Source organism: Apus apus, chromosome 1 (genome assembly GCF_020740795.1).
Source record: "Apus apus isolate bApuApu2 chromosome 1, bApuApu2.pri.cur, whole genome shotgun sequence".
NCBI classification, from domain to species: domain Eukaryota; kingdom Metazoa; phylum Chordata; class Aves; order Apodiformes; family Apodidae; genus Apus; species Apus apus.
This window is the reverse complement of record NC_067282.1, coordinates 193,092,478-193,117,585: the sequence shown is the minus strand read 5'-3', so window position 1 is coordinate 193,117,585 and position 25,108 is coordinate 193,092,478. Positions and strand designations below refer to the sequence as shown.

Sequence of the window (25,108 nt, the reverse complement as noted above, 5' to 3'; positions counted from 1 at the left end):
TGCGGTGCGGGGGGTGCGGGGGGTGCGGGTCCGACCGGCGCCGCGCGCGTTCCCCCGGCGCCGCGGGCGGAACTCTCTATCGGGGACAGCGGTGGCGGGGGGGAAGGAGATGCCGGGTGCGCGCAAGGGGCCGGTGCACCCTCGTTTTCGTGTCCCCCCTCCCCGTCCCGGAAGCGCCGTCCGTGCTGCGTAACGCTTCCGGGCAGCGCGCGGCGGCGGGATGCCGGACTACCTGGGCGCCGACCAGAGGAAAACCAAGGAGGAGGAGAAGGAGGACAAGCCCATCCGCGGTGAGCGGCCGTGGGGCGGGCGGCTGCCCGGGCAGGGCCTGGAAGTCCCGTTCGGGCCGTTTCTGGCTCCGCGGGACTCGCCCCTCGAGGGCCCCCCCGGGCTCGGCCGGGGCCGCGGGCGGGGCTGTGGGCAGCAAACACCGGCCGGGCTTCAACAGATTCTGAGGGAAAAACTGAGGAAATCGGGGCCGCGGAGCCTGCTGCCCGTTCGGGGGGGGCAGAGGATCCCTCCAAGGGTTGGGGTGCCGGGGTGTCCCCCAGTCCTTCCCTGGGAGCAGGGAGGAGCGCGGGGGCAAACGTGCCTGGCCTGGCCAGGTCCCAGGTGGCTCCTTCTGTTTAAATGTTACTTGCCTTTTTTTTTTTATTTATTTCACGTTACTAAATGTTAACGCACCCGGCAGCAAAAGCAGCGCTGCGTGTCATCGGTGATGGGCTCGGAACTGCTCCCACGCCAGAAAGATGTTTTTGTGTTAACGACGTAGTGTGGGGTAGACACATAAAATAAAGTCGGGGGGGAAGTAGAAACAATCAGGAAAGGATCGACACCAAAAAGTGCTCTCAAAATACGGTGTAATACACCCTGCACCCAGATCTTCAGTACAGTGTGGTTTGGGCTCCTCGTGTCATGAAAAGAGACAGTGGAATGAGGAAAGAGAGGGAAAAACGGAGGACCAGTGATGCTCGAGGTGAAGGATTCGGTCTGAAAAGACAGAGCTTCTGGGAGAAGAAATAGGGAATGTTACAGGTCTGCTAAATGGCAAGTGATACGGAAGGAAATAGGGGGTGACAGAGAGTTACTTTTTTTCTTGGCTAATTGGGAGAGTTTGCTGGGGCAATCCTGCAGGACTCTGCACAAGCTGGAGCATTTGACAGCCGAGGCTGCTTGTGGTGATGCAGGGATTCTGAGGCCCAAGGACGAATTTTAGATGCCAAGTTTAAGCCAAGTAAAAGGAAGCACAATGCTGATTTAAATCAGGGGAGCCCTTCCTGTGTATTCTGCTGGAAGTTCCCAGGGATTATAAAAATGAACAGAAGTATATTCGTGTAAGGAAAAAAACTTAAGGTCTGTTAATAAGAAGGGGTGACCCAGGGTTGGGAGCTCACTGTGGATTTGCTGCTGTGGATTTTCTTGTCAGAGAAGGGATCTTGGGCCAGACTGTTTGTCTCCTATAGTATCATCAGTCCGGTGGTTTACATTTGACAGTGCTAAGCCTCAGCATCCTGTTAGTTGTTGTTTCAGGCTGCTTTAGCAGTTTACAGTAGTTTTTTGTTACTGAGACCAGCGTGGATGAGGTTGCCGTTCCCTGCTCACTCTGGGCACTTCAGAAGAGCAAGGTCACTGGGGGAAAGTGGTGACAGTTTTTCATTGGTACTTTCTTACATGTTGAGGAACAAACAGAATATGAAGTTTTTGATATCTCCAGTTCCTTCTCTGTACAGCCATAGGTTGGTAAGCTGCTCAGAGCAAGGCAAAGTTTAAGTAGCTTTGCTTGCTGTGAGCTTGGGGCAGTACAGATTTGTGGACTGCAGAGGGTAGCTGAAGACCCTGTTTTGCTTTTCTTGAATATCTGACCATTTTTTGATCCACTTTGGTTTACTGAAAAAGAAGAAGCTCCAAAGAATCCCATGTTTTCACTTTTTAGAAGCAGAATTGATACTGCTGCTTTTGTTTTTAAAATTGGAAGCTAAGTCTTTCCTGTCTTCTTTCAGCTTTGGATGAAGGAGATATTGCCTTGCTGAAGACCTATGTAAGTATCATAGATACACAAGATTCTTGAAGAAAACGAGAAAGTTCTATTAGAAATGGAATGCAAGAATGGAGGGATTTGTGTGTTTAGTGAATCTGCTTCTCTTACTGCTTTTCCTTCCTGGCAAAATCTTTTCTCCCTTTCCTACAAGAAAGTCCCAAACCCAATAATCCAGTAGTTTTGATAGCTTGGAACTAAGGAAGGATTATTCTGGTTTTGTTTTCCTGGGCTTTACTGGGGCTCGTTAGTGAACCAGTTCTCTTGCTTCCTAGAGAGCGATGTCTTTAAGGCTGCTTTTCCCATCAAATGTACTTGCTTTTAGCCATTGTGTTAAAAACTATTAGTGAGTGGGACATGGGTCTTGTCGAGGAGAATGAATCCTGGGAAGCATTTTCCACAGACAATAAGGCTTAAATGCCAATCTGCTCTCCCCACCAGAAAGCAGAGTGAGTCTGGGAAAGGACTCTTGATAAATAAAGCCTGCAGCTTAGCACACCTCTGGCTTTGGATACATTTGCCAGAAGTCTGGATGTTGTTGCCACTGAGACTCCTTCATGAACCTCTAGAACCAAAAAAGGACTCTGAAGTATTATGAAGGGGATATTCTGAAGGAAATCCAGAACTGCCTGCATGAGGCAGGGCAGCAAAGCATTTTGTCACAAGCAAGAGTCAGGCTTCTAGTTTGCTCTGGGGCCTTCCTGCCATCTTCTGTGGGTGATAGAAGGTTGGGTAGGGTAGGTAAAGCACTGCTGTAGATGATTTTCAGATAATGTATACAGAACTCTGTGTAGCATTTTTATTAAATATTTTTTCTAAACTTTAGAAAAAAGAGTTTAAAAAATAAGGCTGAGCAGGTTTAAAAGGAAAACCAAATCCTTGAAGTTTACAAGTGTGAAAAATTTCCACTTGCGCAAGCGGTGAATTTTGTGCAGCTGCACTCTGGTTTTGCAAACAGAAATACTGTTACTGGAACCTAATGCTGTCTTTTTTGGCTGTGATCAATAGTTGGCTGTTACACGAAGAAAGTCTATTGAACATCTTGACACTCAGCAGCTAGTGGTGTTTTTTTCCCAAACATGAAATAATTTGAGTTAGGAAATCTCCGTGCCGTTTCTTTTCCAGGGCCAGAGCACGTACTCGAGGCAGATCAAGCAAGTAGAAGATGATATTCAACAACTGCTTAAGAAGATCAATGAGCTCACTGGTATCTTTCTTTTTATAAATAATTTTCAGTAGAAGAGACACAGGTACCAAAGCGAGTGCTTTAAGAAGCTGATTTTAAACAACTGCATTTGTTTATTAGAATTTTTCTCAAAAGAATATCTTTCCTTGGTAACATGAGTCTTTTGCTTTGTTGGTGATTGTCTTTTTGACTGGGCAGGGTTAACCTGTACATATGATCATGTAATTTTGGAGTTTAATGTATTTTTATTCAAAATTGTTATGTATTATGGTAGCATGGAACAAAAGCCTCTTTCTGTCTCTAGATAAATCTGTTGTGATTTGTGTCAAGCTGTGTTTGAACAGTGAGTGAACTTCCATAGACTGCAAAATCCCAACGTACTAAGTGGTGGTCCTGGTCCTTGTGTAAGAAAGAAATGTGTATCATAGCAGCTGGCATTTAAAATCAGCTGTGACAAGAAAAATGGATTTGTTCCCTGGTTTTTCAGTTTGTTTCACTGATGTATGATTGTTGCCCTGGCACTATCCTCTAGTGGTCCTCAGTTCTGTCAGGAAGACCACAGTTTCTATTTTCCAGTAAAATTAGTGATTCTTTCTAATACATCATGGAGATGGTACTTTTTTTACACATGTTTTGGAATATTTATTAGGTTTTTCATCTCTGTGAATCCCTAACTTCTGATATCTTGCACTGAAGCTTTCCCTTGGTGAAAGCACTTGCAGAGTTTCACTCCTTTTCTGAAACTCCTGGAAATATGCTGATGTCTGTATCAAGCTCAGTTGTAATTGTCCCCACACTGCAGAACTGCACTGAAGGATGGCTGGGCTGGCATTGGCATGTTCATCTGGCACAGCCATGTAGGCCTCGTGCCTTTAGGAAATTTGTTGTTAGGAAGTCCATTGGAGATGTGTGTACATGTGTTTTGGAGATCTCAGAAAGCTTCCTGCAGGCTCATGTTGGAGGTTCTTGGTGTGGGAAGGATTGCTGAGGTATAGCTGGCTGCATATTCCTCAGCTGCTCTGTGTTGTATGCAGGAATCAAGGAATCTGACACTGGGCTGGCTCCTCCTGCCCTCTGGGATCTGGCTGCAGATAAGCAGACACTCCAAAGTGAGCAACCATTGCAAGTTGCAAGGTGGGTTCACTCTTCCTTGTTGCCATGGAGTTGCAGTGTTGAAATTGTGAGTTACAACTTATGTGTAGACTTCTTTAAAAATCAAGGTTCATGTGTTGAGCATCTTGAAAGTGCTTTTTACCACCGGGGCAAAAAGGAGCTGTGTTACGCTTGGTGACATGTTACCTGCTCCATGCTTGGCCTTACTCCTGGTGCTGTAACACCAGAACCACAAGTACAGCAGCTGTTTGGGTGTTCGTGCAAAATGTGACTGTCCCATCCTGATGCCTACACAAAGAGCAAGCCAGTTACTGTGTCTGCGGGTGTTACCTGGGTGTTCTGTTTTAGGTGTACAAAGATCATCAATGCAGACTCTGAGGATCCCAAATACATTATCAATGTCAAGCAGTTTGCCAAATTTGTGGTGGATCTCAGTGACCAGGTGGCACCTACTGACATAGAAGAAGGCATGAGAGTTGGGTAAGCAGAATCTTTGTGTTCTTACGAGTTTTCCTGGAGACTGAAGTTTTCTCATCTATTCCATTAGCTTGACAGGTCAACAACTATCATTTCATACTTTCGTGCTGGTTGAAATTTTAGCGGTAAAGCTTTTCTATTAGAAGACAGTAAGTCACAGTGTGACTGGAATCTTTGGATTTTGATGTCATTCTGAAGAGAACTGTGCATCACGGACTGAAATCTCTCCATTTCAGTCTCAGTAGTCCCAGCTTTTCTGGAGCCAGCATTGCCTCATTCCTCTTTGGCAGCCTTAGCAGCTACACATCAGGGTGGCTCCAGGAAATGTTCCCTGGGGAAGTGAAGTCTGTTACTTTTAGAATCAATATTTTGTCCATTTTGCTCTGTGGGATGTTTTGAAGTTTTCCAAATACTTTGGAATCAGTGTTTTTGGAAACATTAAACTTCTCGGAATTCCAGTTTCTAGCCCATCTGACTATTAGCTTTGAGGGCTGGGCTGTCTTGATGCCAGAGAAAAGAACAGTTGAAGAATTCAGCTCCTAATTTACAGAGTTGTTTCTACATGACAGTTTGATTAACTGGTGTTAAAATAATAGTCTTTATGCTTTCTTACCAGGGTGGACAGAAACAAGTATCAGATCCACATCCCCTTGCCTCCAAAGATTGATCCCACAGTCACCATGATGCAAGTGAGAACTGCTGTTACTCATATGACATTGCTTTGTCTTGTAATTTTGATAACTTGGGCTGAGTTTTGTTCTGGGCTTTGGAAAGCCTAGGGAGATGTGCAGCATCAGGCTGTTAACTGCTCCCTCACCCTTTTGTTGTGCAGGTGGAAGAAAAACCAGACGTCACTTACAGTGATGTTGGTGGTTGTAAAGAGCAGATTGAAAAGCTGCGAGAGGTGGTTGAAACCCCTCTGCTTCATGTAAGTAACCTCAGATGGAAACTTTTATTATTATGAAAGTATTCTGGTCATTGTTAGAATTTGAAAAAGCAGGAGAAGATCACGTAGCTGAAGGTAAAAACCTAAGTGAAAGGAGGTCGAGTTCTGACAAGTCAAATCCAGCCTAGCCTGGTTTCTATGGCTCTGCATTGATGAATTTCTTAATTTGCATTTACTCTTTGATGCACGTAATCTTTAATTTGCACAATTTGCACTTTAATGTTTCCCACCATTACAGCCTGAAAGATTTGTTAACCTTGGAATTGAGCCTCCCAAAGGAGTCCTTTTGTTTGGGCCACCTGGCACAGGCAAAACACTTTGTGCCCGTGCTGTTGCCAACAGAACTGATGCCTGCTTCATCAGAGTGATCGGGTCTGAACTGGTGCAGAAATATGTGGGAGAGGTAAGAGCAGACACCTGATGGAGTGTGGAGTGGTTTGCAGATTTCCAGTGCTGGGGACCAGTCTCTGTAGTGGGTGTGAGGGATGAATGTACTGGCATGTTGGAGAGACAGGAGTGGGGAGGGACTGTCAGACAAATCACTGCAGGTCAGGCAGTCGGGTATAAAGCCTCAAGTGTGAGGTCATCAGATAAGTGGATTTTGCAGTGCAGAGTTTAATCTGCAGGTCAGGAGGGGACTCTAGGATTAGGATTCAGTTCCCAGGTCTGCCACTTGTTTTTCACTTGGTCCAGAGGTAAATGACTTCATGTGCATTGTGACTTTGAGAGTAGTAGTTCCTCTCTCCTTTATAAATTGCTTTAAGATCAATGAATGCTCTGTTATATACATGTGTGCAAATAAAGGTGGTTTATCACTGGAACCTTAGAAGTGTTTGCAAGCATGAAAAGTTTCAGTTTTCATAGTTTTCCTTTCATGTGCCTTGAATCTTTTAACAACATCCTGGTTTTTGCTTTCAGGGAGCTCGAATGGTTCGTGAACTCTTTGAAATGGCCAGGACTAAAAAAGCTTGTCTTATATTCTTTGATGAAATTGATGCCATTGGAGGTATGTTTGCAGTGTGTTTAGCTCTGACCTCATACCAGAACCCTCAGGTTGTCTTTTCATGTTCTGATTCTGGATCTGTGTTGCTGCAGTAGAACAAACCTGTTTCTAAGTACCCACTTCGGAAAGCGACTCCCAGCATGTCCCGTGGCAGGGGAGATACCAGGAAGTGGCTTGTGTAGTGTGAACATATTTAACCCCGATGAGCAAGTCGTTTTTGCACCTTTGGAACACACCCAGGTTATTTCAGCTAGTGTAGAGTCTCTATATTGTCTTTACAGAAAATGATGATTAACTTCACCCCCTTCAGCTTCTGCACTACATACTAAATCCTTATTACTGCCTGAAAGTTTGTTGTGTTTTTTTTTCCCCAGGGAGGTACTTGGGTCCTTTGAAAGTGGAGCAGTTTTTACAGAGACAAGGAGGGGGAGAGGATTTTGGTTAAGGAGAGGCAAAACAAACAAACAAAGAAGCTACATGTATGAATTTCACAGCTTGGCCAGTGGTTAGGCAGGGAGCTGGGCCCTTCCACGCTGAGGGTCCCGCTGCAGCCCAGAGGTGGCACCACTCGTTCTTTTCTTGACAGGTGCCATTTTCAGATAACCCCTCACACCTTTTTTAAACTCACCACAGATATTTCCATGTCATCTAAATTTTTCCAGGTGTCTTCTGTGTAGCAGCTGCGACACCTCCTTCATGCTCTTGGTTTGTGAAACTCATGTGTCTCCTCTGCAGGTGCTCGTTTCGATGATGGGGCCGGGGGTGACAATGAGGTGCAACGTACCATGCTGGAGCTGATCAACCAGTTGGATGGTTTTGACCCACGAGGCAACATCAAAGTGCTGATGGCTACAAACAGACCCGATACTCTGGATCCAGCCCTGATGAGGCCTGGCAGGTTGGACAGGAAGATAGAGTTTAGCTTGCCTGATCTTGAGGTGAGAGTGCTTGCTGTCACCGCTGAGTGTGTTCTGGTGTCAGAGTGTTGCTTCGGGGCCTTACGGTCTGGAAGCAGTTCATGACAACAAGAGCAGCACTCCTACCTTCTGTGCAGCTGCATGGAAACGTGGGGGATTAAAGATGTGCTGAAAAGGTCTTCCCACTCTGCACAGGTTCCATCCCTGGCCAAGAAGCCATGATAAATGGCTATATTGACTGTGAATTCCTGACTCCACAGTTAAATAATCCTTTAAGCAGTTGTGTGATTTAGTACTTAAGTTGGAATGTGTTTTGTTTGGCTCTTTGGAGAGATACATCTCGAGGTACTTCTACCATTAAAGCTCTTTTTAAAGTTTTTTTCTTAATTTAGTGTCCTGGCCAATTAAGTATGTTAGTCCAGACACAGGGAACAGGGGTTGGGCAGCAAATGGGAGATGTATTTTCTGTCTGCCCATGCTGTGGCTGTGGGCAGCTGCAGGCAGAGGCAGCACCTCTCACAGCAGGAACCCTTCTGTCCTTCCCTCTCTTCCCAGGGGCGAACTCACATATTCAAGATCCATGCTCGTTCCATGAGTGTTGAAAGAGACATAAGATTTGAGCTGTTGGCTCGGCTGTGCCCTAACAGCACAGGTAAGCTGCACTTCTCTTTGATTTTCAGCAGTGTTGTGTGTGCTGTAGTGGTGGTTGATGTTGAATTTGTTTGTCCCTTCCCTTGCAAGGCGCCGAGATCCGCAGTGTCTGCACAGAGGCCGGCATGTTTGCCATCCGTGCGCGCCGGAAGATCGCGACAGAGAAGGATTTCTTAGAAGCAGTGAACAAAGTCATTAAATCGTATGCAAAATTCAGTGCTACCCCCCGCTACATGACCTACAACTAATACCTTGGAATGTTTTTCCTGTTCCTGTTGTTCAACTTTGTCACACAAAAATCCAAGCGTAGTAATTAATGTAATTCTTAGAAGTTGGAAATAAATGGGAGTGTTCCAGGTAACAGGTGTGAGTTCCTCATGGGTGTGTTCTGCACTAGTGGAGCGTTGCTGCTGTGCAAGAAAAATCTTGGTGAGATTCTGATAACACGGCCTAAACCAGGGAGGTATTTTTAAATTGGGTACCCAGGCAACATTAGAAACCTGAAGTTTAAATCCCTACTCACCATTTACACCCCAAAACGTACCATCTGAGCTGTAGAGGTGCTGAAAGATTCCCAAGTGACTGCTGGGTTTGGGTGAGCTCAGAAATGCTTGTGGTGCTCAGCACAAAGGGGCAGGTGTCCAGTGTCCCAAGGAAACTCGAGGAACTGCCTGGGAAAGGGCATACATAGTTCAGGCACTTGGTGGTCTCAGTCATTGTCCAGCTTAGGGAAGATGTGAAGGAATATTTTTTTCTCCCTGCATGAATGTTCTGGTACCATCATAACTTGGTTATTTTGTTGTTTGTTTGTTTTCCCCAGTGGTTTCTTTATCCCTGTGGCTGGGATTCTTTGTTTCTTACAAAATAGTAAGTGGGTCAAGGAGGAGGAAGAAGTGAGTATAAGTTCTTAGCACTAGGGTGAAGGAAGATTCCTTTTTCTTCTGCCTGCTCTAAAAGTGATTAAACGTTGACATCAGTCAACTAGTGAACACTTCAGTACTTCATGTTATTAGTCTAAGATCCCACTACACACAGAGCATAAGCCTGACAGGATCCTGATGCTCCAGTTGCTGGGCAAGAGCTGATAGTTGTTGGCAGCAGGCAACGTGGTGCCAAGGTGGTTCTTCATCCATCTCACATGTTCCTACAGAGCTGGATGGTTTGGGCAATGGGAAGCAGCAGCCTTTGGTTTCCTTTTGGTCAGGTGCTGCATTAAAGTGTTTTGTGGGTTTTTTTGGATGGGGGATTGGGAAGAAATAACTGGCAGAAAAATGCTTTTGGGAACTGCTTTATCTTGAAGTGAGAGAAGTTTTTGATACATCTGACTTGAATTTATCAAGCTTAGATTGTGAAGCCACGCCTTCAAAAATAGGGAAGAGAGTGTACATGGTGTGTGGCCTTTGTTAGTGTCAGCATCTTGACAGGCAAACCTGGGCAAGCCTGTGTTTTTGCCCATACCTGCTTGAGAAACTGATCCCAGCAGTTACGTGTCACTTCTGGTAAGAAGGGATGCACGTTTAGTGGTAGGACAGGATTTTTTTTTCATTTTGAGTCTCAGAGAAAAGTGGTTCAGAAAGCAGCACCCTGAGTACCTCTCTGTTTACTGAGCACAGCCCTTGAAATTAAGGGTGCCTTTTACTGAAGGATGATAAATGAGGCCCATAATAAATAAATAAATAAATAATCTGTACTCTTGCACAAACGGAGGAGAGGAGCATTACTGTGTTAAGGGGTATCAAACTGGGACTGAGTGTTAAGAGGTATCAAACGAGGCAGGCTCTCAGGGTGGGGCTGCAGGGCAGAGGCACTGCCCTGACCATGCGGACAGCCTGGAGCAGGGAAAAGGAGGAGCCGGGTCAGGAGCATGAGGGATATGGGTTTGTTTACTCTGGCACTGACAAGCCTAAGGTGTAAGATCTAACCTTTTAGCTACCAGTCTGTTAATCAGTATAGGAAAGAGGAAGTGAGTTGTTGCCAGTGGCTGTTGAGCAGGAAGCAGAACTGCTGGTGGCAGCAAAGCGCTGGAAGAGACTGGTCAAAAGCTGCCAGATCTTATTTTCCTGGATGAGTACCCAGAAGCAGGTTGCACAGTCCTAGTGCTGCACCAGGTGGGATCTAGGACTTCCAGGCAAAGGCTACCAGCCCAGCAGTTCGGCAGCTCCTGGGAAGTGCAGCTCTTGCTGCTTTGGCATTAATGACATCATTGTGAAGCCTGGGGTGGAGAGGCCTTCTCGAGATGGGGGAGCCAAGTGGGTGGAGCAGGAACCTGAGCAGCAGGGGGCTAACCTTCCCACCCTGAGCAACAAGATGGGGACCTGGGCTTGTCCCACATACCATGTCTCACCAAGACAAAGCAGAAAATTTTGACAAGTCATGATCATCACTTTATTTTAGAAGTTGACAGGATTTTTTTTATGTGAACTGAAGAGACAACATAGTTTAAAAACTGAAGCTGCAACAAGCTGAAAGTAGAAAAATATACTGTGTGTAGATACAAAGGCTTGTTAAACTAGTTAACTTTATAAAATGTACCAAAAGTTGTTTAAATAAACACGCACAATGTGTTAACATGCATTCACTTCATCCTCTGAACTCCAGCTAAGCAGTAATTTCTGATGCAGAAAGCTCCTGTCCCTACTGGCAGGGGAGTCCAAAGAGAAGGAAACACCTGCCCCCAGTTCTTGGGAAACTTGGCTTACCTGAAGCAAACCCTAATGGCAACAGGGCTTGAAGCAAAATAAAAATACGAAGTTCTGCAATCAGAAGTGAGGAAATTCCCTTATGCACAGGATCTTTGATTTGAGGGTGCTAAATGAAATGGCACCGACATTCCATGTGCCCTGTCTTGAAATAACCTACAGAGAAACACTCTGAGGTTCCTCAAACTCTGCTCAGATTAACAGTGATTGCTGTCAGGGAAATAGAGGCATTGACAATTTCTTTCTTTGGCTTGAATTACATTTCCATGGTTTTTGTCTCACACCTGAAATAAAATGAGACCATGATGCTGTTTCTTTAAAGAAAAAAACAAACCCTGAACATGTAACATTTTTGAGTTCTACTGAAATCTATTTTGCAAAGCACTTAGAAACTGAGGCAGAAGCAGCACTGCTGGTAGGAAGATATCTCAGGTAACAGAATATTGGGGTTTTTTTTGGACCACTGAGACTTTAGACCTTGTCTGTGTTTTTACTTCAGCTTAAGAGACTGCATATAGGGTGTCACAGCTTAATTTAATAGGCTCACTCCTGCCTTAAACCAGTTTTGTCTTTGAAGCTAAACTCATTTTAGCTTAAAATCAACTGTATTATTTTCTAGAAACCATCACTAGGGTTTGGCAGTGAAAGTACCATATTGCTAATGTAATAATTAAAAGAAGGAGTTTCTATGATTTGAAGTTCATGTAGAGGGGAAATATTCTGGCAATGAACAGTTCAGTATAGTTGAGACAGGTTAGATATTTTTAAAAAAATAACTGTACCATTCAGGTTTATAAAGAGTAGCAGCTAAATGCCACCAGTGTGAATTCTTTAATCCATCTGGCAGATTATTATAATTTATATCAATCTGTTGTATGCAGATGTTGACATCAGGCTTTAAAAGTCATCTAAGTTCTTTAAAGACACTGGTACAGTGCATTGCAAGTGCAGAACAGTTATTTCCTGCAAGATCCCACCTCACAGTGAGTTAAAGTGCCCATTTTCTCAATAGGAATAGGAATGTCACCTTGTCTATCAGGTTCTGATTGTAGCAGAATACACTGAATTTTCTTGTCTTGCATAATTTTGTGCTTCTATGTTGTTGGAAGGCTATACCCTTGAAGGAAATAATTCCAGAGCATGAAGGCTTCTAATTCTTTATGCATTTTTCCCACAAAAATTAAGCATCCCCCTATACCCGTAGATACAAACAGCCTTCAGCTCTCTTTAAACTGTGCAAATCGAATACTCAGTTAAGTCTCCATCAGCATTAATCTCCATTCTGCTCGATGCTGCTCTTCAGAGGTCCAAGTCAGGCTGTGAAACAGACCCATCTATCCCTTGGCAAGCAAGGACGGCATCATGGATACTGTGAAACAGCAACTCTCTTGTTACAGTGTCATCAAAGAAGTTTAGTCTGGTCAGCTCATTCAGAACAGGGCCTACAAAAGCAAAAAACAAACATGGCATCCCTGCAGAAGCTGAAGTTCAGAGATGGCAGCCAGCAGTATCTCAGGAACAAGATGGCAACTTGGTATGACTTGAAATATTGAAAATAGCCACGTGGATCACATGCTACTTCCACTCCAAAGGAGTAATTCTTGGCAGAAGATGCTACAATTCCCAATACCAGAAACTTGGAACACTGTAGGCTTTTCTCCTCGTTACAGTATTACAACAATTTCAGGGTACAAAGTTCAGTGTGGCATTTACAATTTGCCAGCTGGAATAAACAGAAGCAGGACCCAGTCTTCACAGAGCTCATGACCTCAATGCTCTACTTGCACTGAGGTGAAGGCTCTAATGCACATGAGCTTGCTTTTCCTCAAATCCAATTTTAATCCAAGTTTATGTAAAGTAAGTGCTGATAATACTGAGACAGAAAATTTAGGGCCAGAGGGAAAGGGATAAACCACAGTCTCTCCCATAAAGCTCACAAAAAATCCATCATCTCAACTTACCACCACAGCTGGCAATACAGACACCAACACCAACTTCTTTGTATTCTTTTATGATCTGCAACAGAGTTAAACCCAAGTTAAAGGCAGGGATGTCACTGCACACACATGGCAGTTCTGGAAGATGTGAAAGCTGCACAGTTGACATTCCCCAGTATTCAGCTAAAACTTGAAGAGCTACAGAATTAAAGCTGTGATTAGGTGAGATACTCAATTGTATTTGAGCTGGCATTTGTGTCTCATGCTGACAGGCTCCCTGTTAAGATACCTTGTAGGTTTTCTATGGGTTGCTCTTTTTTTTTTTTTTGGGGGGGGAGTAGGGGAGGGACAGTCCTACTTACTGATTTTAATGTTTTTGCTCCAACTGAATCCACAAAGTTCACCGGGGTGAAATCTAGAATTAAGGAGTGGATGTTTGCTTTGGGCTCCACAAAGTGTTCATGCTCATCAGGAGATGTGTCTTGCACACTGACATCCACAGATGCAAATTTTCCATTGACAGGCAACTCCTCATTTGCTATCTCGTGTTTCACACTTGCTTCCATGTCGTTACTCTGGGAGAGAAGATAAATGCTTAATGTTCAGTGTAGAACCCCTTTCTCCCCATACTCATCTGTTCTTTCAGCCTTTAAAAGGTGCACAGATCCTAGCCATTACAGAAACTGGCTCTGCATTACTAACATACTTCCATATCTTGCATATATCAGGCTTTATTCTCTAATGCCCAGCCTTTCTACAGTCACATGCAAGCAGCTTAAAGCTGTTATCTTTGAAGTGAACAACCTATTTCCTTCATACACTGACACCTGTTCACATGTATTTACTCCACATCGTTGCTGTATGCCTTCTAATCCTGTCAAGGCCTGTATATTTAAAGGAAGCAACACCAATCAGGCTCTTAAGTTAGGCATTTTCCCCCAGTAAAAAGCAAACACCAGCTCCCAAGTGTAGATTAATTTAAACATGCACAAAAGCACAAGTGTGTTTCAAACAACCCTTCTCCATGTATTTGCCTCACCTAACCATGTCAGGACCAGGAGTGCTGATGGCACCTTTTCATTACAGGGGTTGACAATCTAATTAATTTCATTATATCGTACTTCTGCATGATTATTCCAAGTATGGGGGGAGGGTCAGAAATAGCATGTGTCAGCACTTTCTGCTGACACCACTGCTGAGACAGAATGGCAGTGAGGAAAGGCTCTGCTCTGTGCTACCTGAATGTAATCAAGGTTAAACACAATTATTCAAACCAGCCATGAGCTTCTGATCCTTAATGCTGGTCCCACTGCACAGTCCTGGCTTCCCAAGCCTCCCTACCTGAGTAGCTCTCAGTACCTTGTGTAAGCAAGACGGGTAACACCAGCAAGCAGCACGTTAGCTGAGAAAGCAGAGGTCAATATTTACCGAAGAATTCATTAGCTTCAGTACTGCTTTCTTCCTGAGTTTGTTTGCCTTCTTTACTTCCCTGGCATGTCTCTTCTGGGCTTTTCTCCTTGCTGCTAATATGGCACAAGGGTCCACTCCAGTCTGTCACAAAAAGAAGGCACAATCAGAGGAGATTCAGCTTGGTAGGTGACATTGCTGTATCAATTAGCACTGAACTCATCACTATCAATAATTTAAAACACAAGCCTGCATTATTCATCTTCCCTTGGTGGGGGTGAGAACAGTATCAAGTAAGAAGGAATAATCTTGGCAAGCACTGTGTTAACAAGATGGAGAAGAGATGAATCACATCCTTGAAACCAGAGTGCCACCTTCCAACCCAGTGCTGATTCAAGTGCAGAGAGTGAAGGGGAGAGAAGTGCATTCAGACACAAATCACTGATACCTCTTGCTTTGTGAAGGTAAGTACCACCCACCTCTTTTGTATAAGACTCATCATGGGAACTACAGCAAAATTTGTCAGAAGTTAGTACTGGTGCATTTGCTGCTGGGTCAGGCAGTTCTGCCCTTAGCTAGCTCTGTTACTGCCATTCCCACCCAGGCACGCAGGGGCTACACAGGAGGTGATGAACACTCTTTCTGCAGGAAATCTGTTGCTCAGGGGGGCACTGAATGCCCACAGTGTTCCACAGCCTCACACTCCACTGAAGTGTGTCACACAAGAAGGAAGCTTTTACTCCCAGACATTTTGTTTCCTGTTCAGCAACTACTTATTTCCTTCTGAAAAAAAAAATATGTTTTTGACCAGTTTGTGCTCTGCAACCACCAGACTTTCCATTCACAATCAGTCCGTATCCAGCTACACTTCTTCTGTTTATTCCCTCCTACCATGTTGTTGCTTCCTAAGATGATCTGCAGTCAGTTGGAGGGTCACCTTCTCTTATTTTACTAGTCACCAGGGGCTACAGGCTGAGAAACACTGTTCTAGGGGCTACACTAAAGGGACTGAAAGATGAGCCTGTTTCAGAAGCCAGTTTGAATTTTCTAGACACAAACATTAAAGAATTTGCTTTACTCACCTTTTTCTTCAGGGCACTTGTATATGACTCACTATTGGCAAAATAAAGTGATGCATTAGCTTGAAATATTTTTATTCCAGGACATTCTTTTACCTAAGGAAAAGAACATTGGATGTGCACAGTTAAGTATTGCCCGCACTAGAAGAAAAGCACCTGTGTGATCTCAAGACAGATGAACTTGCAGCCCAACAGCCAACCTTGAATGGCTGGCAGCAAGTGTCAAAGTTCAGCACTGTTGTGAGCAACGCCAGTCAGGAGATCAGACCCTCCACCTTTCCCAGTCTAACACTGCACACAATCAATGCCATGGAACATTTCTTCTTTACAACAATGAAATGTACAGCTTTAAAATTAAGAAATTAAATATTTCCAGTTCTCTGATGCTGCTAACTGCAACTGGTTGTACCATGAGGAAATTGTGCAGCACTAGGAATGCTTCCTTTTAGTCTCCCTTTCTACAGGCATGACTTCTTTATCTGTTTCTTGTCTCCTCAGGTACACACACATGGCTTTCAAATCTTTGGCTTTAAACAGGCCTATAGATAGGCCTCAATATCACTTGCTTCCTCTGCTTTAAATGAAGTCAAGTCTAACCAGGCTGCACTCTGAAATTTTACATGCAAATGACCTGGCCAGCAGCAGAGATCCAGCCTGCCATGTGCTGCCAACCCTGCCTCTCTATAGAAGGAAGAAATGCTCACTGCATTCAGTGTAACAAAAATGGGGCCTCCTCTCCTTTGCATGTTGCTATCAATACGCCCATGTATACTTTTGCTTTGTATCATATTCAAAGCAGAACTGCTGGTGAGAGAATGTTTTCAGATGACAGCATCATTTTCTCACATGGGTTTTCACAGACTTGTCCCTCAGTAAAGGGGGGTGTAGCCTTCACAGCAGCACCTCTGAGAACATGGCAGAAGAGTGCAGAAAACTTGAGTTGCTGTTTGTGAATAAATACACAGTATGTTTATATCCATTACATTAACAAAACGTACAGCTATCAACAGCTTCTGGTTGAACAAAATGGCATTTACAGGAAGTTAAGTGCATTAACCATGTATATTTCATGAGCAGGGGATGGGTGGAGGCAGGGGGATGCTGTTTTGAACAGTTTGTGCAATTCCGAAGACCAGATCAGTTTGGATGCTGGGTTCCATGGATTTCATGCAATACTGCCACACAGGTAAAGAAGGTGACCTTGCATGCACTTGTGTACATAGCAGGTTAGCAGTGGCATTCCCATAAACCTTAAGGTTTTGTACAAGCTAGTACAATGGAACTAGTATAAAGGTTACTTTTGATCATACATGCAGTCAAACATACATGCAGTACAAAAAGCTAATGTTTTGAACAAAGTAGCTTTTACTACTAAAATAAAACTAATTTTCTTTCCCTTCAACATAGGTGAATGCTCAGCAGGCAGCACTGTATGTGCAGTATCATAGGGCTAAGCATCCAACTGCCACAGTCACCTTTGCTCCACTACATAAAACTCTTCAGTGCAGAAGAATACATTCCTACCTCTTCATACTCTTCCACATCACAGTAGATGTCAGTGCCAGGAATCTGACCAAGGATTCTGTATTGAGGGCTAGAGAGAAAAGGAAGCAAATGTTTCAGTATTAACACTTATAAAGTGAGTGAGTGTCCAGTACAGGTTGAACCCTATTTTAAATGGTCATTCTGCAGTGCCTACATGTGGTCAAATGCAGTGGGCAGTTTATGGCAGGATCATAATAAAGGGGCCATTTTGTGACTAGACAAGTTTACTTCTGTCATTGGAAACAATATTTATAAACTTAGCACTGTAATGTTGTCATGTTTTGAAAAGCACAAGCCAAAGCATGCAAAGTTACAGGGAAAATTCTCTTTGGTGTAAACTGGTGCAATTCCATTGACTATCTTGCAAATATGGAAACTTGTGCTGACAGAAAACCTGCTGCAATTTCAAAGAGCCACTCTGCTCCCAGGACAATGTCTGAGCAGATGAATATTCCCAACCAAGCAGTGTGACAGCAAAGTACACAACTGTTCTGTTTGCAAGAACAAAGCCATATACAGATGGCACAAAAATACTTTTTTCTGTAGAGTGGAAGACTCAGAATTTATTTTTCTTCCAATGCAGACCGAAACCAAGACTTTTACACGTTGTCCACCTAGAAATCTCACACCTTGAGCCTAGAAGCCTCACATGACAGTCCCATCCACACATGCAAGAAATCATTTCACTGCAGACAAGGAAAGCTCCACAGCAAAAGCTGTGTCACTTTGAATAGGAAGAGAGGCAAAGTGATTTGAAAAACTATAAGAGTATGCACCATTTTTTGATTAATTAGAACTTTCTTATAAAAAAAAAAAACCCTAAGCTTTCACCTAGTAATAATCTGACACATCTGCTTGATTGTGACAATCGGTGCACACAAAATGTCGTCATTGACTGAAAGTAGAATAAAGTAGATTTGAAGTTGTGACTCTAGCATTAAAAAAGTAAACAAGATTAACAAGTATAAGAAATAAAAAATCTTCTGTTTATTATTGAAATTGCAAGTTCATGAGCTCTAGAAATTTTGTTCTCAGAAAAATGAAATGTGAGCCTGGCTCACAGCAACAGGGCATGGCCTACAATAAGAGGCAAATTCTATATTGCATGCAGTTGAAGAGAGTGGAAAGGTCTTCTGCTTATTTGCACCCCTTAAACAAACAAAACCACACAGAAGATCAGCAAACACTAATTTTGATAAAGAAGAAATCTGACCTTTGTGTTCTGTAAATAACGGTTATCATGGCAAAGGCTACTGCAGTAAGCAAGCCGTAGTCGAGTCCCAGGAAAAGGGAAGCCACAAAAGCTACCACCCAGATGGCCTAAAACAGAAAAAAGCTCTGAAATATTATGCATTCTATTCTGTTAACAGCAAAAACAATAGCATAATTTGACTTCAAAACCCATGTATCACTTCTGTTCAGGAACAGGCTATAATGTAATCCATCATGATAGCAGCCTGTAACTGCCTTAACCTTTCAGATCAAGGCACATCAACGTAACATATGACAAACTGTTACATATTAATTATTGCCTTAAATCCTGTTCTCCAAGGAATCCTCTGTTACCATCAGATCCCAAATACCATAATAAAAAAAAATATATATTCAAGGCCTTCAAGTAGCTCTCACTTCCATCAGCCAGTTAATCCAGGAGAAAAATGCCACCAAAACATTACCTCTGACACACTCTTAGTTCTGGATCACTAGCAACCAGGTTTTTGGTTTGTCTTATAAAGATGGCAAATATCTTGAAGTAGTTTTCTTTGTTACTCTGTTTTTCACATTCTTCTCAGACTTGCCACAGCTTTCAGTGCAGTTCCTATAGCAACACTGCAAAAGCTTTGCTTTTACTGCAACCAAGCTACTTTTGACCTGAGTTAAAGGTTGTTGAACAACAAATTTTTTGTCTGCTACAGACCACTCTCCTAGGGTACTCACAGCTCCATGTCTTATGTTCATCTGCAATGCAACATCAATTTGTAACTCCTCGGTAAGTTTCTACCCTTTTTTGGGGATTGGGAAGAAGCAACAAATTCAATACAGTAAAATATATGCACTGAGATGTGCATTACTCACCAGTTCAATCTTACTGGTTCTCCAGAAGTGTGCAACATCTCCAAACTGTTTAAACATTCCTTTCAGATTCACCATGACAATTGCAGCTAGCACTGTCTAGGAACATTATACAAATGCAACTTTCAGAAGCAAAATAAACCGAATGCCAAATAAGAACTTCAAAGCATTACAAATAACTGTGTTTCTGTGCTTGGTACAACTGATGGATGTCTACTGAAAAGATGTTCCATCTAAACCCACAATTTTTCAAGCAGTTTAGTGGAGATAGGCTTTTACTGCAGCTGCAGAAATGGCAAGCCAGCAGCTGTACAGTCTGATTTACTCCTTCCTGGTAAGAGAAATCACATACTCCTGAGCTCCACACTGCTACAATTATGGTGCTTGTAGTGCCTGGAGCAGCTAGACTATCATCTCAAATTCAAGCTTCTGTACAATACACTGCAACAATTCCTGCAATAGTCATATAGGTGTAACCCAAACTACCTCTCCTATAAAGGAATTGCATATCATCCTACGCACGTCATCAGCAACAAACTTTAAAGTCAGAATGTATTTATTCACATAAATATATTCAAACATACAAATAAATAGAAGTGGAGCAAAAGCTACTCATTATGCTGAGCCATCACTCAGCTCCAACCCTCTCCTAGATGAGCTATTAGTGTCTTTTAACTTTTTACCTCTTCCTAGAATTCCTATGCTGCAATCAAATGCAGCCTGCAGGACTAGGACAGTGACTGTCCCCCTGTACTGGGCATTGATGAGGCCACACCTTGAATCCTGTGTTCAGTTTTGGGCTCCTCCCTACAAGAAGGTGCTGGAGTGTGTCTGAAGGGTCTAGAGCACCAGTCTTGTAAGGAGCAGCTGAGGGAACTGGGGTTGTTTAGTCTGGAGAAAAGGAGGCTGAGGGAAGACCTTACCGCTCCCTTCAACTACCTGAAATTACACTGTAGAGAGGTGGGGTTTGGTCTCTTGTCCCAGGTAACAAGATCATGGCCTCAAGTTGTGCCATGGGAGTTTTAGATTGGGTATTAGGAAAAATTTATTAACCAAAAGGGTTGTCAGGCACTGCAACAGGCTGTCCAGGGAAATGGTTGAGTCATCATTCCTGGAAGCATTTAAAATATGTGTAAATGTGGTGCTTAGGGACATGGTTTAGTGGTGGACTTGGCAGTGCTAGGGTAATGGCTGGACTTGATGATCACAAAGGCCTTTTCCAAGCAAAATGATTCTAAAAGGGGAATTGTTTAAAGGTATCATTTTCATATTGTAAAGTCAGAATCTGGAATGTCCAATATTAAAAAAAACACAACAAAAAGCATGCTGGAGCCTTTAGAATGTTAAGAATTTCTAGTCTAACTTACAGCAAAAATGCATAAAATATAAAGGTTTCTGGTTCAAGGCCTAACTGTGTTTGTTCACCAATCATCTCACAATCCCTATTTTAAGCAATTCTCACTGGCCTCTGCTCAATGACAAAGCAATACCTGACAGGCAAAACTCCCTTACCTGTGGAAGTGGTTCGAAGAGGTATCCAATGGCCACAATTACCAACAGAACCATAATTGAAGAGAGAGTACCTGCAATCTGAACAAAAGAAGCTGGAAATAACTTATGACTGTCTCCAAGGGCAGCATTACTGATGAGCTAATCCCTCTCCTGCTTTCCACAAGGCTGGTTGCTCCAGAGACTCTTGATCCCTCCCACTCAGTTCACCCATTCTGGCTGTCACGCAGCTTTCCATCCTGGCCCAATCAGCCTTTGAAACTGGGAAACTCCAGTTATTCCTTCGGGCCCAGGCAAAGAAACCTGGCAATCTAATGAAGCTTCGGACTTCAGCTCTGGAGCTCCAAAAAGCAAACTTTGTTTTGCTCAAAATTAGGGTTTATTGTACACACCTGAGTCTTCCCACCGGTGCTTTCCTGAACAAGACTCCGAGACATTGAGCAAGTGATTGAAAAGCTTTGGAAAAATGACCCCACAGAATTGCATATTCCCAAGGCAATAAGTTCCTGTGTTAAAAAACAGAGCAAAACAGAAGGCACTTATACCTAGCCACTGTACAAAGCCACAGCTATCTGTATGTATTAATAACCACATCTTATTTGTAGTGCTTTCTAGCAACCTAAGGAATAGAGAATAAGCAAACTTACTGTAGCTTATGCTTGTGGTTCTTATAATACAAGATGATGCATTTTACATCATCAACATCAGTGATCTGGACGAGGGGATTCAGTGCACCCTGAGCAAGCTTACAGTGACACAAGCTGGGCAGAAGTGTTGATCTGCTTGAAGGCAGAAAAGCTCTACAGAGGGATCTGGACAGGAGTGATCAATGGGCCAAGGTCAATTGCATGAGATTCAACAAGGCTCAGTGCCTGGTCCTGCACTTGGGCCACAACAACCCCAGGCAATGCTACAGGCTTGGAAAAACTGACTGGAAAGTTGCTTGGCAGAAAAGGACCTGGGGGTGTTGACTGACAGCCTGCTGAATATGAGAGCCAGCAGTGTGCCCAGGTGACCAAGAAAGCCAACAGCACCCTGGATTGTATCAGAAATAGCGCGGCCAGCAGGACTAGGGCAGTGATTGGTACTAGTGGGGCTGCACCTCAAATCCTGTCTTCAGTTTTGGGTCCCTCACTACAAGAAGGACATTTTGGTGCTAGAGTGAGTCCAGAGAAGGGCAAGGAAGCTGGTGAAGGGTCTAGAGTGCAAGTCATACAAGGAGCAGCTGAGAGAACTGGGATTGTTTAGTTTGGAGGAGGCTGAGGGGAGACCTCATTGCTCTCTACAGCTACCTGAAAGGAGGCTGTAGGGAGGTGGGTGTTGGCCTCTTCTCCCAAGTGAACAATGACAGGACCAACCAGAGGAAATGGTCTGAAGCTGTGGCAAGGGGGGAGTTAGATTGAATATTAGGAAGAAGTTCTTTACTGAAAGAGTGGTCAGGCACTGGAACAGCCTGCCCAGGGAGGTGGTGGAGTCACCAGCCTTGGAGGTATTCAAGAAACGTGTAGATGAGGAACTTCAGGGCATGCTGTAGTGGCCAAGACCATAGGTTGTGTGTTGTGGGTTTTCTTTGGGTGTGGTTTTGTGGAGCTGTTTTTTTTTTGTCTTTGTTTGTTTTCGTTTTGTTTGACTCGTTGATCTCAGAGGTCCTTTCCAACCATGAGTATTCTGTGATATTGTTTTAGAGAGTCCCTAACCACAGCCTTTATCACTCCAGTCATGATCAGTATGCTAACTACAGACAGGGCCAATTATTGCCCCAGGAAATTACAGGCTGCCTATTTATAAGGGGAGGGAATAAAAAGAGACTATAAAATGTAATTGGAACTTTTAAACCTCAGATAACAGTTCTGTGACACATAAGACATTCAGTTTATCACATGGGAACTCTGTGCTTTGCTCAGGTAGCTGCCCATCAGGACAGTCAGCTACATAATGATTGTCCCAATAATTAATATTAATGCATATGTCCAAGTCTAACAGAAGCAAGTTTCCCAAAGTGAAGCTAGAAGTGAAACTGGTTGTTAAAACACAGCCAGAAGAACTTAGAAGAATTGTTGGCATTTAAATGTGTAGGCTGTCAAAAACCTTACCTGACTCCACTATTAAAGAAAAACTCATTTTTGTCCAAGATCCCATTCTACTTTAATGATGAAACCAAGGTGCTACCGAGAATTTTCAACAAAGCAATCCAAAGCTTTTACCTGATTCCCATCAATGGTGTAACCATGTTTAAGGGCAAAGATCTTGGCCATTGATACAGCCATTGAAAATCCAACTATTGCTATTGCTATCGCGTCCACAAATATTGCTGGGATGAGCTGAATCATGGGAACTGCTGGTGCACGTAACCTTGGAGATGAAACAAACATTTACCAATTACTATAATAAAAGCTACATGCAATACAAAAAAGGTATAGTTTGAATAAGAATACATCATCCTTACCCTTGAGGAATATTCCCAACCACATCCACTCTGTATGACTCACTCAGATTCATTCCAGCTGAAACTCCTGTGCCAATAATTACCTAAAAATCCACAAACACATTTGTAAATCACAGCATTTTAAAAACCAAGCAAGCCCTGTAGAACCTTCAAAACATGCATCTGCAAGTACCTTTTTCAGAAGGGGCTTCTGAGCTCTTGGACTCCAAGTGGGAAATGCCACTCAGAGGCTTATCTTGTAGTGAATTGGGTACCAAAACTCCAGGACCGAGTGGGTTTTACAACAAATCTCTACCTACCCATTGCTAGGAGGGACCATGCGTATTTAACTGGGTTTTCAGTCCTTTGAGACTTCTAAAATTTTGGCCCATCAGTCTCTACCATTATGAGCAACCAAACCTTCAGCTGGATCAACCCTCAAATGAAATACATTCAAGAGAAGTTACTGAAAAGCTCAGTAAGGCTTGATAGAAAATTATATAGTTTCTACAGCTTTAGAATAGTTATATAATTTAGCTATAGAATTTCACAACTGGCTTACCACGATGATCTCCATAGGAATAGGAACTGGGAGCTTCTTCTTAAACCGGAGATTGATTTCCTTGCCAATCAACAATAGAACAATGCACGTTAATCCAACAATCAATGCAGCAACATTGGTCGTAGTTATTTTTGAAAGCACAGCAGCTATGCTCTGTAACACAACAGAATTATCATAATTATTCCTAAGAAAATATAATCTTAATGGAGATTTGCCACAAAAGAACAAATTATACACTGCTGTTCAGCTGTTTTTATTCTGTATTTATAACCACAGTGAATCAGTGCCTCACCAAACCCCAAACTGTTCCCAAAAAACAGAGAAGTTCAGAGTATCTCAGTGAGTGAGATACATTTGCAATCATTAACATCAGCCTTCCTCAAATGGGGCAAGAATTTGGCAAAAAAACTATCATGGGGAGAAAAAAAAATCTAAACTAATCTACATCACTTATCCTCAACATTTTCACACATATTTCATACTGGCAGCTGCCTGAAAGCAATAAATGAAAACTCCTTCTAATACCTTCAAATATTCTTTGGCAATTCATATCTACTTAGACCTGCATAAACCATTCTAAAACTATAGAGCTGCTGATGCAACCATTGAGGTTACCACAGCAATATGATTAAATAACAGTCATCTGGCAGCTGGCCATTATTCCAAATATATTTTAGTTAAAAACACTATTAAAAGGGTGTTAGGCAAGAAAGTATGCCGGAACACACAAGTTGCTAGAGGGTAAATTATTTCCCTACCAATTACTTCTCCTTTTTCTAATAAATCAGTGTCTTCTGGAGAGGTCTTTCAAAGATGATATACATATCCCTGTTTAGAGAGACAGAAAATTACAGCAACTTTCAGGATATTACACATTCAAGATGTCCTGGTAGTACATCCTGAAGGTATCCTCTCCCTCCTATTTGTTTGGCAGTTAGTAAATCTGGTTTCTGGATTAGAGAACTGAACAGCAAATTTAGGAATGAATCATTAGTGCAGCCTTTTTTCTAAAAGGATGGTTATATCTACACAAATGTACATGAAAGATTCCCACAAAGTATCTTCTGTAGCCTCCATGTAGCAAAAATCCTGAAGCTTCATCATTGCTGAGCAACCAATCTGCTCAAAAGCTTGGGTTTTCACAGATATCAGAGATCTTTCCTGTTCTTCCACTCAGGGGTTCTTGTCTGCAAAATCAGAGCATTGACTTTGTGATGACAACTTGGAGCTTCCTAGACTGACCCGCAAATCAGATTCAGATGCATCTCAACTTGTTCATAACAGCAAGAAAAGTAATGCTCATATCAACTTAAAAGCTTTGGTTGTTTTTTAAATTATAAATGTCCCTTTAAACAAAAAAACATTTGTGCAGGGGATCCATTGCGTTTTTTTCAGAGAACAAAGGTCAATTTTAGATTCAAGCGAACAAGATCTTTCGGTTTCACTTAAGTCATACTAACCAAACCACAGCTTTACACTGCATGGTTTTATTTCTGTCCTCTCACATCACTATGTATTGGACAGAAGGTGAGTGGAAGGGTAGG

General features: G+C 42.9%; 2 protein-coding genes across 6 annotated transcripts in view; one reads left to right on the top strand and one right to left on the bottom strand.

Moving 5' to 3' along the window:
• The first annotated feature begins 159 nt into the window (after positions 1-159).
• On the top strand, positions 160-8,689 carry PSMC2 (proteasome 26S subunit, ATPase 2). The gene is made up of 12 exons (XM_051623300.1): positions 160-290; positions 2,001-2,038; positions 3,161-3,242; positions 4,256-4,355; positions 4,683-4,814; positions 5,428-5,500; positions 5,644-5,739; positions 5,996-6,160; positions 6,676-6,763; positions 7,496-7,698; positions 8,233-8,329; positions 8,419-8,689. Exons 1-12 carry the CDS (start codon positions 221-223, stop codon positions 8,574-8,576), a joined length of 1,302 nt encoding a protein of 433 aa, XP_051479260.1. The 5' UTR covers positions 160-220; the 3' UTR covers positions 8,577-8,689.
• A 2,000-nt stretch (positions 8,690-10,689) lies between these two features.
• The window catches only part of SLC26A5 (solute carrier family 26 member 5), a 34,933-nt gene continuing 20,514 nt past the window's right edge, over positions 10,690-25,108 (bottom strand). For 4 of the 5 annotated variants that reach the window (XM_051623204.1, XM_051623191.1, XM_051623200.1 and 1 more), the window contains exons 7-19: positions 23,565-23,717; positions 23,024-23,106; positions 22,782-22,929; positions 20,970-21,083; positions 20,581-20,658; positions 19,072-19,167; positions 18,209-18,315; positions 16,975-17,044; positions 15,454-15,546; positions 14,393-14,515; positions 13,327-13,539; positions 12,989-13,043; positions 10,690-12,469 (exon numbers count right to left, since the gene is read on the bottom strand). In XM_051623204.1, coding sequence (XP_051479164.1) covers positions 12,327-12,469; positions 12,989-13,043; positions 13,327-13,539; positions 14,393-14,515; positions 15,454-15,546; positions 16,975-17,044; positions 18,209-18,315; positions 19,072-19,167; positions 20,581-20,658; positions 20,970-21,083; positions 22,782-22,929; positions 23,024-23,106; positions 23,565-23,717 — 1,476 coding nt within the window. In that variant the 3' untranslated portion in view covers positions 10,690-12,326. The other variant, XM_051623212.1, reaches the window with a different exon arrangement.